The sequence below is a fragment of the Somniosus microcephalus genome, chromosome 13 (genome assembly GCF_052327205.1).
Source record: "Somniosus microcephalus isolate GS21.2 chromosome 13, FLI_Smic_1.0, whole genome shotgun sequence".
Taxonomy (NCBI): Eukaryota; Metazoa; Chordata; class Chondrichthyes; order Squaliformes; family Somniosidae; genus Somniosus; species Somniosus microcephalus.
In genome coordinates, this window is record NC_140999.1 from 76802366 (window position 1) to 76817002 (window position 14637).

General features: G+C 53.8%; 1 protein-coding gene across 6 annotated transcripts in view; it reads right to left on the minus strand.

The window, feature by feature from the left end:
- Nucleotides 1-14637, minus strand: part of LOC147108427 (scaffold attachment factor B2-like) — a 155000-nt gene that overhangs the window by 59681 nt on the left and 80682 nt on the right. For all 6 annotated transcript variants that reach the window (XR_015080591.1, XM_086005053.1, XM_086005052.1 and 3 more), the window contains one exon: nucleotides 3892-4070. Coding sequence is in view for 5 of the 6 variants with exons in the window: in XM_086005053.1 (XP_085861179.1) it covers nucleotides 3892-4070 (179 nt within the window). In the remaining variant the exon portion in view is untranslated. The remainder of the gene's footprint in view (nucleotides 1-3891; nucleotides 4071-14637) is intronic.

A 14637-nucleotide genomic window follows, 5' to 3' on the forward strand; every position in this document is an offset into this window, starting at 1 on the left:
GGGAGAGAGAGGGAGGGGGGGCGGGGGGGAGAGAGAGGGAGGGGGGCGGGGGGAGAGAGAGGGAGGGGGGCGGGGGGAGAGAGAGGGAGGGGGGCGGGGGGGAGAGAGAGGGAGGGGGGCGGGGGGGAGAGAGAGGGAGGGGGGCGGGGGGGAGAGAGAGGGAGGGGGGCGGGGGGGAGAGAGAGGGAGGGGGGCGGGGGGGAGAGAGAGGGAGGGGGCGGGGGGAGAGAGAGGGAGGGGGGCGGGGGGGAGAGAGAGGGAGGGGGGCGGGGGGGAGAGAGAGGGAGGGGGGCGGGGGGGGAGAGAGAGGGAGGGGGCGGGGGGGAGAGAGAGGGAGGGGGCGGGGGGGAGAGAGAGGGAGGGGGCGGGGGGGGAGAGAGGGAGGGGGCGGGGGGAGAGAGGGAGGGGGCGGGGGGAGAGAGGGAGGGGGCGGGGGGGAAGAGAGGGAGGGGGCGGGGGGGAGAGAGGGAGGGGGCGGGGGGGAGAGAGGAGGGCGGGGGGGGAGAGAGGGAGGGGGCGGGGGGGAGAGAGGGAGGGGCGGGGGGGGAGAGAGGGAGGGGGGCGGGGGGAGAGAGAGGGAGGGGGGCGGGGGGGAGAGAGAGGGAGGGGGCGGGGGGGAGAGAGAGGGAGGGGGCGGGGGGGGAGAGAGGGAGGGGGCGGGGGGAGAGAGGGAGGGGCGGGGGGGAGAGGGAGGGAGGAGGGCGGGGGGGAGAGGAGGAGGAGGGCGGGGGGGAGAGGAGGGAGGAGGGCGGGGGGAAGAGGGAGGGAGGAGGGCGGGGGAAGAGGGAGGGAGGAGGGCGGGGGGAAGAGGGAGGGAGGAGGGCGGGGGGAAGAGGGAGGGAGGAGGGCGGGGGGGAGAAGGGCGGGAGGAGGGCGGGGGGGGAGAAGGGCGGGGGGGAGAAGGGCGGGAGGAGGGCGGGGGGGGAGAGGGAGGAGGGCGGGGGGGAGAGGGAGGGAGGAGGGCGGGGAGGAGAGGGAGGGAGGAGGGCGGGGGAGGAGAGGGAGGGAGGAAGGCGGGGGAGGAGAGGGAGGGAGGAAGGCGGGGGGGGAGAGGGAGGGAGGAGGGCGGTGGGGAGAGGGAGGGAGGAGGGCGGTGGGGAGAGGGAGGGAGGAGGGCGGGGGGGGAGAGGGAGGGCGGGGGGGGAGAGGGAGGGCGGGGGGGAGAGGGAGGGCGGGGGGGGAGAGGGAGGGCGGGGGGGGAGAGGGAGGGCGGGGGGGGAGAGGGAGGGCGGGGGGGGAGAGGGAGGGCGGGGGGGAGAGGGAGGGCGGGGGGGGAGAGGGAGGGCGGGGGGGGAGGGAGGCGGGGGGGAGAGGGAGGGCGGGGGGGGGAGAGGGAGGGCGGGGGGGGAGAGGGAGGGCGGGGGGGGAGGAGGGAGGGCGGGGGGGGAGGGAGGAGGGCGGGGGGGAGAGGGAGGGAGGAGGGCGGGGGGGAGAGGAGGGAGGAGGGCGGGGGGAGAGGGAGGGAGGAGGGCGGGGGGGAGAGGGAGGGAGGAGGGCGGGGGGGAGAGGGAGGGAGGAGGGCGGGGGGAGAGGGAGGGAGGAGGGCGGGGGGGAGAGGGAGGGAGGAGGGCGGGGGGGAGAGGGAGGGAGGAGGGCGGGGGGGAGAGGGAGGGAGGAGGGCGGGGGGAGAGGGAGGGAGGAGGGCGGGGGGGAGAGGGAGGGAGGAGGGCGGGGGGGAGAGGGAGGGAGGAGGGCGGGGGGGGAGAGGGAGGGAGGAGGGCGGGGGGGAGAGGGAGGGAGGAGGGCGGGGGGGAGAGGGAGGGAGGAGGGCGGGGGGGAGAGGGAGGGAGGAGGGCGGGGGGGGAGAGGGAGGGAGGAGGGCGGGGGGGAGAGGGAGGGAGGAGGGCGGGGGGAGAGGGAGGGAGGAGGGCGGGGGGGAGAGGGAGGGAGGAGGGCGGGGGGGAGAGGGAGGGAGGAGGGCGGGGGGGAGAGGGAGGGAGGAGGGCGGGGGGGAGGAGAGGGAGGAGGGCGGGGGGAGAGGGAGGGAGGAGGGCGGGGGGAGAGGGAGGGAGGAGGGCGGGGGGAGAGGGAGGGAGGAGGGCGGGGGGAGAGGGAGGGAGGAGGGCGGGGGGGAGAGGGAGGGAGGAGGGCGGGGGGGAGAGGGAGGGAGGAGGGCGGGGGGGAGAGGGAGGGAGGAGGGCGGGGGGGAGAGGGAGGGAGGAGGGCGGGGGGAGAGGGAGGGAGGAGGGCGGGGGGGAGAGGGAGGGAGGAGGGCGGGGGGGAGAGGGAGGGAGGAGGGCGGGGGGGAGAGGGAGGGAGGAGGGCGGGGGGGAGAGGGAGGGAGGAGGGCGGGGGGGAGAGGGAGGGAGGAGGGCGGGGGGGAGAGGGAGGGAGGAGGGCGGGGGGAGAGGGAGGGAGGAGGGCGGGGGGAGAGGGAGGGAGGAGGGCGGGGGGAGAGGGAGGGAGGAGGGCGGGGGGGAGAGGGAGGGAGGAGGGCGGGGGGGAGAGGGAGGGAGGAGGGCGGGGGGGAGAGGGAGGGAGGAGGGCGGGGGGGAGAGGGAGGGAGGAGGGCGGGGGGGAGAGGGAGGGAGGAGGGCGGGGGGGAGAGGGAGGGAGGAGGGCGGGGGGGAGAGGGAGGGAGGAGGGCGGGGGGAGAGGGAGGGAGGAGGGCGGGGGGGAGAGGGAGGGAGGAGGGCGGGGGGGAGAGGGAGGGAGGAGGGCGGGGGGGGAGAGGGAGGGAGGAGGGCGGGGGGGAGAGGGAGGGAGGAGGGCGGGGGGGAGAGGGAGGGAGGAGGGCGGGGGGAGAGGGAGGGAGGAGGGCGGGGGGAGAGGGAGGGAGGAGGGCGGGGGGGAGAGGGAGGGAGGAGGGCGGGGGGGGAGAGGGAGGGAGGAGGGCGGGGGGGAGAGGGAGGGAGGAGGGCGGGGGTGGAGAGGGAGGGAGGAGGGCGGGGGTGGAGAGGGAGGGAGGAGGGCGGGGGTGGAGAGGGAGGGAGGAGGGCGGGGGTGGAGAGGGAGGGAGGAGGGCGGGGAGGAGAGGGAGGGAGGAGGGCGGGGAGGAGAGGGAGGGAGGAGGGCGGGGAGGAGAGGGAGGGAGGAGGGCGGGGAGGAGAGGGAGGGAGGAGGGCGGGGAGGGAGGAGGGCGGGGAGGAGAGGGAGGGAGGAGGGCGGGGAGGAGAGGGAGGGAGGAGGGCGGGGAGGAGAGGGCGGGGAGGAGAGGGAGGGAGGAGGGCGGGGAGGAGAGGGAGGGAGGAGGGCGGGGAGGAGAGGGAGGGAGGAGGGCGGGGAGGAGAGGGCGGGGAGGAGAGGGAGGGAGGAGGGCGGGGAGGAGAGGGAGGGAGGAGGGCGGGGAGGAGAGGGAGGGAGGAGGGCGGGGAGGAGAGGGAGGGAGGAGGGCGGGGAGGAGAGGGAGGGAGGAGGGCGGGGAGGAGAGGGAGGGAGGGAGGAGGGCGGGGAGGAGAGGGAGGGAGGAGGGCGGGGAGGAGAGGGAGGGAGGAGGGCGGGGAGGAGAGGGAGGGAGGAGGGCGGGGAGGAGAGGGAGGGAGGGAGGAGGGCGGGGAGGAGAGGGAGGGAGGGAGGGAGGAGGGCGGGGAGGAGAGGGAGGGAGGGAGGAGGGCGGGGAGGAGAGGGAGGGAGGGAGGAGGGCGGGGAGGAGAGGGAGGGAGGGAGGAGGGCGGGAGGAGAGGGAGGGAGGAGGGCGGGGAGGAGAGGGAGGGAGGAGGGCGGGGAGGAGAGGGAGGGAGGAGGGCGGGGAGGAGAGGGAGGGAGGGGGAGAAATGAAGGTGCACTTTGTGAAGAGGTTCTCAGCACTGTTGCCATCTATTTTTGAATTGCTTCTTTCTCAGACAACATTACATAAAGTGTGTCCTTAAATCAGCATGCAGAATTACACCATATTTCTCACTCTAAGCAAGACAGTTGAGACCTTAGCTAGATGCAGCAAGTTGAACTGACCTGTGTCTCTCAAAATCCCATAAATCTCTCTTGTGGTCCCAACGTCGTTCTCGATCTCGTTCCCGATCTCGCTCCCGATCTCGCTCCCGATCTCTCAGTGCTATCAGTTTCTCGAAGGATACAAAATCTCTTCCTCTATCTCTGCTACGAGATCTTCTGTGTCGGCTCCTGGACCTCGTCTGTTTTCCCACAGAAAGAAAATAATGGAAGATTAACTCTGGCCCAAGAGTCTAACAGGCTCAGTTTAGTGGCACATTAAATCCCCCAATTGTACTGGGTATTTTGAGCAGTGCATCAAAGTCTTCAGAAAGAAAGACTTGCATTTATATAGAGCATTTCACAACCTCAGAACGTCCCAAAGCGCTTTACAGCAAATGAAGTACTTTTGAAGTGTAGTCACTGTTGTAATGAAGGAAACACAGCAGCCAATTTGCGCACAGCATGCTCCCACAAACAGCATTGTGATAATGACCAGATAATCTGTTTATGCGGTGTTAAGAACATAAGAAATAGGAGCAGGAGTCAGCCATTCGGCCCCTCAAGCCTGCTCCGCCATTCAATGAGATCATGGCTGATCTTCTGCCTCAACTCCATTCACCGGCCCTTTCGTCATATCCCTTGATGCCTTTACTAGTCAGAAATCTATCGACTTCTGTTTTGAATATACCCAATGACTGAGCCTCCACAGCCCTCTGGGGTAGAGCATTCCAAAGATTCACCACCCTCTGTGTGAAGAAATTTCTTCTCATCTCAGTCCTGAATGTCCTACCCTTTATCCTGAGGCTGTGGCCCCTGGTTCTAGACTCTCCAGCTAAGGGAAATATTCTCCCAGCATCCATCCTATCAAGCCCTATAATAATTTTGTATGCTTCAATGAGATCCCCTCTCATTCTTCTGAATTCAAGAGAATACAGGCCTAGTTTACGCAACCTCTTCTCATACGACAGTCCCGCCATCCCAGGAATCAATCTCGTGAACCTTCGTTGCACTGTTGATTGAGGGATAAATATTGGCCAGGACACCGGGGATAACTTGCCCGTTCATCTTAAAAATTGTGCCATGGGATCTTTTACGTCCACCTTAAAGAGCAGACAGGGCCTCAGTTTAACGTTTCATCCAAAAGACGGCACCTCCGACAGTGCAGCACTCCCTCAGTACTGCACTGGGAGTGTCAGCCTAGATTTATGTGCTCAGGTCTCTGGAATGGAACTTGAACCCAAAACCTTCTGATTCAGAGGCTACACACTGAACCACGGCTGACACATAAGAAGTTGCAATGCAGCAATTTAATGTGTAATATAGTCATGCCAAACCAGTATTGCTACACAATTTGGCTTTGGTTGATACACAACTTGCAAAAAGCAATACTCGAACTCAGTGCACATCACCTGCAGGCAGGCAAGTAGACAACATCCCATGCACACGCCTGTCATGACTCCTATCAGATTTGCTGTCCAATGGAATACTAGGCATTTTGTACTTCAAGCCACCTGCAGAACTCAAATAATTAAGACCAGGGAAAGAAGTGCAATGACTAGATGCCAAGACAGCACCAAAACCAACAATGATGAGCTGGTCACCCTAAATGTAGGGATGAAGATAGCCACCACCAACCTCAGCTTTAATAGTTCCTGACTAAATCCAAGCAACAAAGATACAATAAGAGAAGCAAATGTAGAAGAGATCATAGGGGAAAACGCTCCCCCCGTCCCTTCGCCCCACCACTGGCGGCTGTTCCTTCAGCCTTCTAGGCCCTATGCTCTGGAATTCCCTCCCTAAACCCCTCCTTAAAAGCCACCTCTTCAAACAAGCTTTTGGTCACCCAGCCTTTGTTGGCTTAGCGTCTATTTATGTCTGTTTACACTTCTGTGAAGCACCTTGGGACATCTTTCTATTTTAAAGATGCTGTATAAATGCAAGTTGTTATTGTTGTTGCCTTAGATTATATTAGTCTAATTTGTGGCATTTTGTAACTCGCCATTAAGTAAATAAATTTGATTAGTTTTAATATGCTGAATCATATTTTCTGTCTATCTGAACTATGGGAAAGGAGCACGAGGTTACACTTACGCTTTTGGGAGCATTGCTGATCCCTGGGTCCACACACATTGCAGGGGCAGAAAGTCAAAAGATGTCATTTCAATTGTAAGTCACGCAAGTTTACTTATGGAAAGTGCCATCAGGCTGCTCGTGTAGAAGGCACCAAACTAGCAGCATAATTTAAGCTTTTAACATTCCGTGTGGTCTCCGAGTAATATATCTCAGCGTGTTGACATCTAACGTTCGTTTATGAGTTTTCAGTACCAGCCTGTCTTACATGGAAGATTGCTGTTCCCCAGAAGCTAAAAATTTCCAAAAGAACTCCTATGTTGTTCCAAAATCCCTGCTTTTAATCCACTATCTATAAATACAACTATTAGATGCAGTTGTTCTCAAGCAAGCTCAACATAGAAATACAAATAAGTTATTCCACGGAAACAGACCATTCGGCCAAACCAGTTCACGTCGATGTTTACCCTCCACGTGAGGAAATAGTTCTAATCACATTTACCTGCCCTGTTCCAGTATCCCTTCAACAGCCCATTCCTTCACCCACACAATCTAGGTTAACACACCAGTGCAGTACAGAGCGAGTGCTGCACTGCCGGAGGTGCCATCTTTCAGATGAGACGTTAAACCAAGGTCCGATCTGCCCTCTCGGGTGGATGTAAAACATCCCATGGCACTGTTCGAAGAAGAGCAGCGCAGTTCTCCCTGATGTCGTAGCCAATATTTATCCCTCAATCGACATGACTAAAACAGTTTATCTGGTCATTATCTCATTGCTGTTTGTGGGACCCTTGCTGTGCACAAATTGGCTGTCACATTTCCTATATTACAACTGTGACTACACTTCAAAAAAAGTACTTAATTGACTGTAAAGCACTTTAGGATGTCCTGTGGTTATGAAAGGTGCTATAGAAATGCAAGTTCGTTCGTTCTTTCTTGCATCCACCTATCCAATCTAATCTTGAATGTTGACATATTCTGCCTCAAGTATTAACCCTGGAAGTGAATGCCACAGCCTCACAACTGTGTGTGTGAAGAAGTTTCTCCTGCCCTCTGTTCTAAATCTCTTGCATTTAATCTTCTATCTATGGTCCTTCATTCTTGACTCAACTACTGGAAGAGTCTGCTTCTATCTACCCTGTCCCATACTTTCATAATTTTAAACAATATTTCATACATTAATCCAATTTAAAATAGACAGATACTAAAACTGCAAGGATCAACATGTTTAGCCTCTGTTAAATATGAACAAATAACATGGCCCCGATTTTCGGCTTGTGTGGGAAATGGTCGGATTTCCCCGAATGTGGGGTTTCTGACACACATAAAAAAGTGTCAGCCAGCCCCACGCAATTTTCCCTCAATTGGCCAATTAATTCCCAGCATGTGGGAAGCCTTGCTAATTGTCTAAATCGAGTCAGAAATCCCCACAGTATGATGCCATCATTCGTGGTGCTTTCAAGGTCCATGGCAAGCACTGCATCCTCTGAAAGCTTCAAATGAACCATACAGGATGGCATAAGGAGCCTGCAGCAGCTGTGGCCAGTGCCATACCCCGAGCTGCCTTCAAATTTGACGAGGCTTCACTGCAGGCATTATTGGATGGGGTTAGGGCCCACAGGGAGGTCCTCTTCCCTCGGTCAGGGAGGAAGAGGCCTCCCACTGAGACCAGTGCTGCATGGATGCAGGTGTCAGCAGATGCCAACTCGCTGGGAGTCACCAGAGGAACCTTGGCATTACATCTCTAACTCCTTCCTTTACTCCCCCACAGTACCATCCAGAGCCCCCGTCCTCACTGTGGAGGAGGAAGAGGCTGTGCAGCCAGACTCCTCAGAGGAAGCTCCAACCTCTGAGGGTGCAGCATCAGCAGAAGTAAGCGCACCCAGCACCAGCGCAGACACTCACACCTCGGGGGGACCTTTGGGACATAGAGTAGTGTTGTCACCTGGTGTTTCACAGCTGACAAGTGAGCCTCAGCAGATTCTGGAGACAGGGACAGCAGTGGAGAGTCCTCGTCGGAGGGCGCAGGGCTCTGCCAGCTCAGCTCAGCTGCGCTGCATCTCGACCCTCTGCCTTTGGGTCCATCCGCAAGAGAAGAGGTGATGGATCTCCATGCACAGATGCGGGAGTCTCTGGCAGGTTTTGTCTCCAGGGTCGCTGCGAGTGTGGAGCGAATGGAGGAGTCCATAGCGACCATGAGCAGAGCCTTTGTGGAGTCATTGGTTCATGAACGCAGCACCATGGAAAGGTTGGCAACCTCCATGGAGGAGATAAGTCGCCAGGGTAGGGAAAACATGGTGAGTGCTCATAAGAGAATGACATCTCTTGAGGAGCGTTGGCCATCTGTTGAACAGAGAAACCAGATCTTCATGGAAGTCCTTCTGAGTAGGACTGCCAGTGCAGAAACGGGTCCCACTGGCCCCCTAAAGCGCAGCAAGGTGCTCTCAAGCCACTTCCAAGCGCTGGCCCCTTCTGGCTTGTGCAGCTTCAGGTGAGTGAGCAGCAGCCTGGTGCTCCTGGTAATCATCCTGCTGTTCCTGGTTCTGCTGCTGCCACCTCTGCTGTTGGAGATCCTCTAATGCTAGGAAGGGAAGGTGCCAAAGGTCTCCCATGCTTCTGGCAGATGCCTCGGTTGAGGAGGTCCTGAGTTAGGGTGGTGACAGGGGCTTCCCAGGAGCTCACACTGAAGAAGTGTGTGAGGCTCCAACTATCTGCAGCTGCTCCTAAGGCTTCAAATAGTTCCCCCAAGCCTTGATCAACAAGGCCCTGCAGCCTGCAAATGCTGCCTATTTAAATATCTTCAGCCCTCAGCGACCTGCTGCTGCAAGCAAGCAAGCCAGCTGTTTTCACGCCAGCTCTCATCGGCGGGGTTCTCCGCAGGCGGGTTTCAGGTGGGGAAAGCCCCAAAGTCGCAACGGCACGGGAAAATCCACTTCAACAAGCAGATAATTGCTTGTTAGTGCTCCGACGAGCAGTCCCGCCAGCAGCGGGCGGGACTGAAGCGGGGCGCGTGAAAACGGCAGTCCGAAAGTCGGACGGGGCGGGGAATCAGGCGGTGGGGGGGGGGGGGGGTCCCGACCCGCCTTTTCCGCGATTTTCGGACCACGGCCGCATGAAAAGCCGCCCGACAGCTGCCCGAAAATCGGGGCCCATGTGTCCATTGAACAAACAATTTATAAGGGATATTAATTAGTTTTTGGTCTTCACAATAGAACAACTTCAAAGAAACATTCCATCAGAAACAAACCACAGATATTTAAAAAAAAAGAAAACATGCTGACTTTTAGAGGAGAGAATTAAACGATTCAGATTGTGCTAAACTGTGTCTGACCCGGGAAACCCTGGTGCTAGGATGGTATGCTGCCTCCCTGGTGCCAGGGTCAAGGATGTCACTGATTGGCTGCAGGGCATTCTGAAGGGGGAGGGTGAACAGTCGGAGGTCGTGGTCCATATCAGTACCAACGACATAGGTAGAAAGAGGGACGAGGTCCTGCAAGCAGAATATAGGGAGCTAGGAAATAAATTAAAAAGCAGGACCTCAAAAGGTAATAATCTCAGGATTACTCCCAGTGCCACGTGCTAGCGAGAGCAGAAATAGGAGAATAGACTAGATGAATGCATGGCTGGAGAGATGGTGTAGGAGGAAGGGATTTAAATTCCTGAGGCATTGGGACAGATTCTGGGGAAGGTGGGACCTGTACAAGCTGGACGGGATACACCTCGGCAGAAATGGGACCAACATCCTCACAGGGGGGTTTGCTAGTGCTGTTGGGAAGGATTTAAATTAGTTTGTCAGGGGGCTGGGAACCTAAGTGTGGGCCCAGAACGGAGAGAAACAAAGCTGGAAGTGCAAGTCAGAAAAGTAGGTCAGCAAAACTAGTAGGGAGCAGAAACAAAGGCCAACAGTAAAGAGGGTCAAAGTGCAGAAAAATATTAAACAGGCAAAGCTGAAGGCACTTTATCTAAATGCACATAGCATTCCAACAAGGTGGATGAATTAATGGCACCAATGGGTATGATGTAATTGCCATTAGAGAGACATGGTTTCAGGGTAACCAAAGCTGGGAACTGAATGTTCCAGGGTACTCAACATTTAGGAAGGACAGACAAAAAGGAAAAGGAGGTGGCATAGCACTGTTAATAAGGGATGAGATCGGTACAGCAGAGATAAAAGATCTTGGCTTGGCAGATTGTGATGTAGAACTGGAATCAGTTTGGGTGGAGCTAAGAAACAGCAAAGGGCTGAAAACATTGGTGGGAGTTGTGTATAGGCCACCAAACAATAATGGTGATGTAGGGCACAATAATGGTGATGTAGGGCACAGTATCAATCAAGAGATTAGAAGTGCATGCAACAAGGGTAATACAGTAATCATGGGGGACTTCAATCTACATATTGACTGGGCAAATCAAATTACCACCAACGGTGTGGACGACGAATTCTTGGAATGCATGCGAGATGGTTTCCTGGATCAGTATGTGGAGGAACCAACCAGGGAACAGGCGATTCTGGATCTGGTACTGTGTAATGAGAAAGGGCTAATCAATAATCTTGTGGTAAAGGGGCCTTGAGGGACAAGTGACCATAATATGACTGAATTTTACATTAAGCTTGAGAGTGATGTAGTCCAATCTGAAACTAAGGTCTTCAATCTAAACAGAGGAAACGACAAGGGTATGAGGGACAAGTTGGCCATGGTAGATTGGGAGACTACACTAAAAGGTATGAAGATGGACATACAATGGCTAACATTCAAGGAAAAAATGCATAATTTGCAACAAACGTATATTCCTCTAGGGCATAAAAACCCAAATGAAAAGTGATCTAACCATGGCTAAAAAAAAAAATTAAAGCTAGTATTACGTCAAAGGAGGAAGCTTATAAAGTTACCAGAAAAAGCAGTCATCCTGAGGACTGGGATCTTTTTAGAAATCAGCAAAGGGGGACCAATAAATTGATAAAGGGAAAATGAAATAGGAGCACAAACTAGCGAAAAATATAAAAACAGCTTGTAAAAGCTTCTATAGGTATGTGAAAAGGAAAAGACTGGCAAAAGGTAAATGTAGGTCCTTTACAGTCAGAGACGGGAGAATTTATAATGGGGAATGAGGAAATGGCTGAGAAATTAAATAAATACTTTGTTTCTGTCTTCACGGAGGAAGACACAAAAAACCTCCCAGAAATACGAGAAAACAAAGGGTGTGACGAGAATGAGGAACTTAAAGAAATTATTATTAGTAAAAAAAAAAACAGTACCAGCAAAATTAATGGGATTAATAGTCGATAAATCCCAAGGACCGAATGACCTACATTCTAGGGTTTTGAAAGAGGTGGCCATTGGAATAGTGGAAGCATTGGTTGTCCTTTTCCAAAATTCCAAAGATTCTGGAACGGTTCCTGCAGATTGGAGGATAGCAAATGTAACCCCGCTATTTAAGAAAGGAGGGAGAGAGAAAACGGGGAACGACAGACCTGTTAGCCTCACATCAGTAGTTGGGAAAATGCTGGAATTTATTATAAAGGATGCAATAACTGGGCACTTAGAAACTAATAGTACGATTGGGCAGAGTCAACATGGATTTATGAAAGAGAAATCCTGTTTGACAAACCTATTGGAGTTCTTTGAGGATGTAACTAGTGGAGTAGACAAAGGGGAACCGGTAGATGTGGTAGAAACATAGATATAAAAACATAGAAGATAGGAGCAGCAGAAGGCCATTTGGCCCCTCTAGCCTGCTCCGCCATTCAATGCGATCATGGCTGATCATCCAAGTTCAGTACCCGGTCCCTGCTTTCTCCCCACACCCCTTGATCCCTTTAGCCTTAAGAAATATATCCAACTCCTTCTTGAATATATTTAATGAATTGGCCTCTACTGCCTTCTGTGGTAGAGAATTCCACAGGTTCACCACTCTCTGGGTGAAGAAATTCCTCATTTCTGTCCTAAAAGGCCTACCCCTTATCCTTAGACTGTGACCCCTGGTTCTGGATTCCCCGACCATCGGGAACATCCTCCCTGCATCTCGTCTGTCTAGTCCTGTTAGAATTTTATAAGTTTCAATGAGATCCCCTCTCATTCTTCTAAACTCCAGCGAGTACAAGCCCAATCGACCCAATCTCTCCTCATACGTCATTCCTGCCATCCCAGGTATCAGTCTGGTGAATCTTCGCTGAACTCCTTCCATAGCAAGAATATCCTTCCTCAGATAAGGCAACCAAAACTGCACACAATACTCAAGATGTGGTCTCACCAAGGCCCTGTACAACTGCAGCAAGACATCCTTGTTCTTGTACTCAAACCCTCTCGCTATGAAGGCCAACATACCATTTGCCTTCTTAACCGCCTGCTGCACCTGCATGCTTACCTTCAGCGACTGGTGCACAAGGACACCCAGGTCTCGTTGCACTTCCCCTTCTCCCAATCTATTGCCATTCAGATAATAATCTGCCTTCCTGTTTTTGACACCAAAGTGGATAACCTCACATTTATCCACGTTATACAGCATCTGCCATGCTTCTGCCCAATCACCCAACCTGTCCAAATCATCCTGTAGTTTCTCGGCATCCTCCTCACAGCACACACGCCCACCCAGCTTTGTGTCGTCTGCAAATTTGGAGGTATTACATCTAGTTCCCTTGTCTAGATCATTAATATATATTGTGAATAGCTGGGGTCCAAGGACCGATCCCTGCGGTGCCCCACTAGTCACTGCCTGCCACTCGGAAAAAGACCCGTTTATTCCAACTCTTTGCTTTCTATCTGCCAACCAGTTCTCTCTCCAAGTCAATACCTTGCCCCCAATCCCATGTGCCTTAACTTTACAATCTAATCTCTTATTTGGGACCTTATCGAAAGCCTTCTGAAAGTCCAAATACACCACATCCACTGGTTCTCCCTTCTCTATTTTACTAGTTACATTCTCAAAAAATTCCAGTGGATTAGTCAAGCACGATTTACCTTTTGTAAATCCATGTTGACTTTGTCCGATCCTGTCACTGTTTTCCAAGTGCTCTGCTATTACATCCTTTATAATGGACTCTAGCATTTTCCCCACTACCGATGCATCTACTATTTCTAGGGCCACTTCCTTAAGTACCCTAGGATGTAGATTATCAGGCCCTGGGGATTTATCGGCCTTCAATCTCATCAATTTCCCTAACACCATTTCCCTACAAATACTGATTTCTTTCAGTTCCTCCCCTTCATCAGACCCTATGTTCCCCGACATTTCCGGGAGGTTATTTGTGTCCTCCTTTGTGAAGACAAAACCAAAATATATATTTAATTGGTCTCCCATTTCTTTGCTCCCCATTATAAATTCCCCTGATTCTGACTGCAAGGGACCTACGCTTGACTTCACCAATCTTTTTCTCTTCACATATCTATAAAAGCTTTTACAGTCAGTTTTTATGTTCCCTGCAAGCTTACTCTCATATTCTATTTTCCCTTTCTTAATTAATCCCTTTGTCCTCCTTTGTTGAATCCTAAACTGCTCCCAATCCTCTGGATTACTGCTTTTTTTGGCCAATTTATATGTCCTCTCCTTGGATCTTATGCTATCCCTAATTTCCCTCGTTAGCCACGGTTGAGTCACCTTTTTTGTTTTATTTTTATGCCAAACTGGGATGAACAAATTCTGTAGTTCATCCATGCTGTCTTTGAATGTTTGCCATTGCCTATCCACCATTAACCCTTTGAGTGACATTCCCCAATCAATCCTACCCAATTCGCGCCTCAGACCATCGTAGTTTCCTTTATTTAAATTCAGTACCCTAGTCTCCGAGTCAACTACTTCATTCACCATCTTAATGAAGAATTCGATCATATTATGATCGCTCCGACCCAAGGGGCCTCGTACAACAAGATTGCTAATTAATCCTTTCTCGTTACATAATACCCAGTCTAAGATGGCCTGATCTCTGGTTGGTTCCTCGACATATTGGTCCAGGAAACCATCCCGTAAACACTCCAGGAATTCCTCCTCCACAGTATTGTTACTAATTTGGTTAGCCCAATCTATATGTAGATTGAAGTCACCCATTATGACTGCTGTGCCCTTTTTGCACGCTTCTCTAATTTCCCTTTTAATGCCATCCCCAACCTCCGCATTACTGTTTGGAGGTCTATATACCACTCCCACTAACGTTTTCTGCCCCTTGGTATTTCTCAGTTCTACCCATACAGATTCCACATCATCAGAGCTAATATCCTTCCTTACAATTGTGTTAATCCCTTCTTTAACCAGTAATGCTACCCCACCTCCCTTTCCTTTTTGCCTATCTTTCCTGAATATTGAATACCCCTGGATGTTGAGTTCCCAGCCTTGGCCACCCTGGAGCCATGTTTCCATAATCCCAATCAAATCATATTCGTTTACCTCTATTTGCGCAGCTAATTCATCCACCTTTTTACGAATGCTCCTCACATTAAGACACAAAGACTTCAGGCTCGTTTTTTTAACGCTCTTAGACCTATTAGAATTATTATTTACTGTGGCCATGTTTGATTTAAACCGTTGATTTCTGTGACTGTCAATTCTGTTTTTCTCCTTCCTATCTTTTGCTTTTATCCTTGTTTCCCTTTCCTCTGTCCCCCTGCTCAGGTTCCCAACCCCCTGCCATTTTAGTTTAAACCCTCCCCCAGAGCACTAGCAAACACTCCCCCTAGGACATTGGTCCCGGCCCTGCCCAGGTGC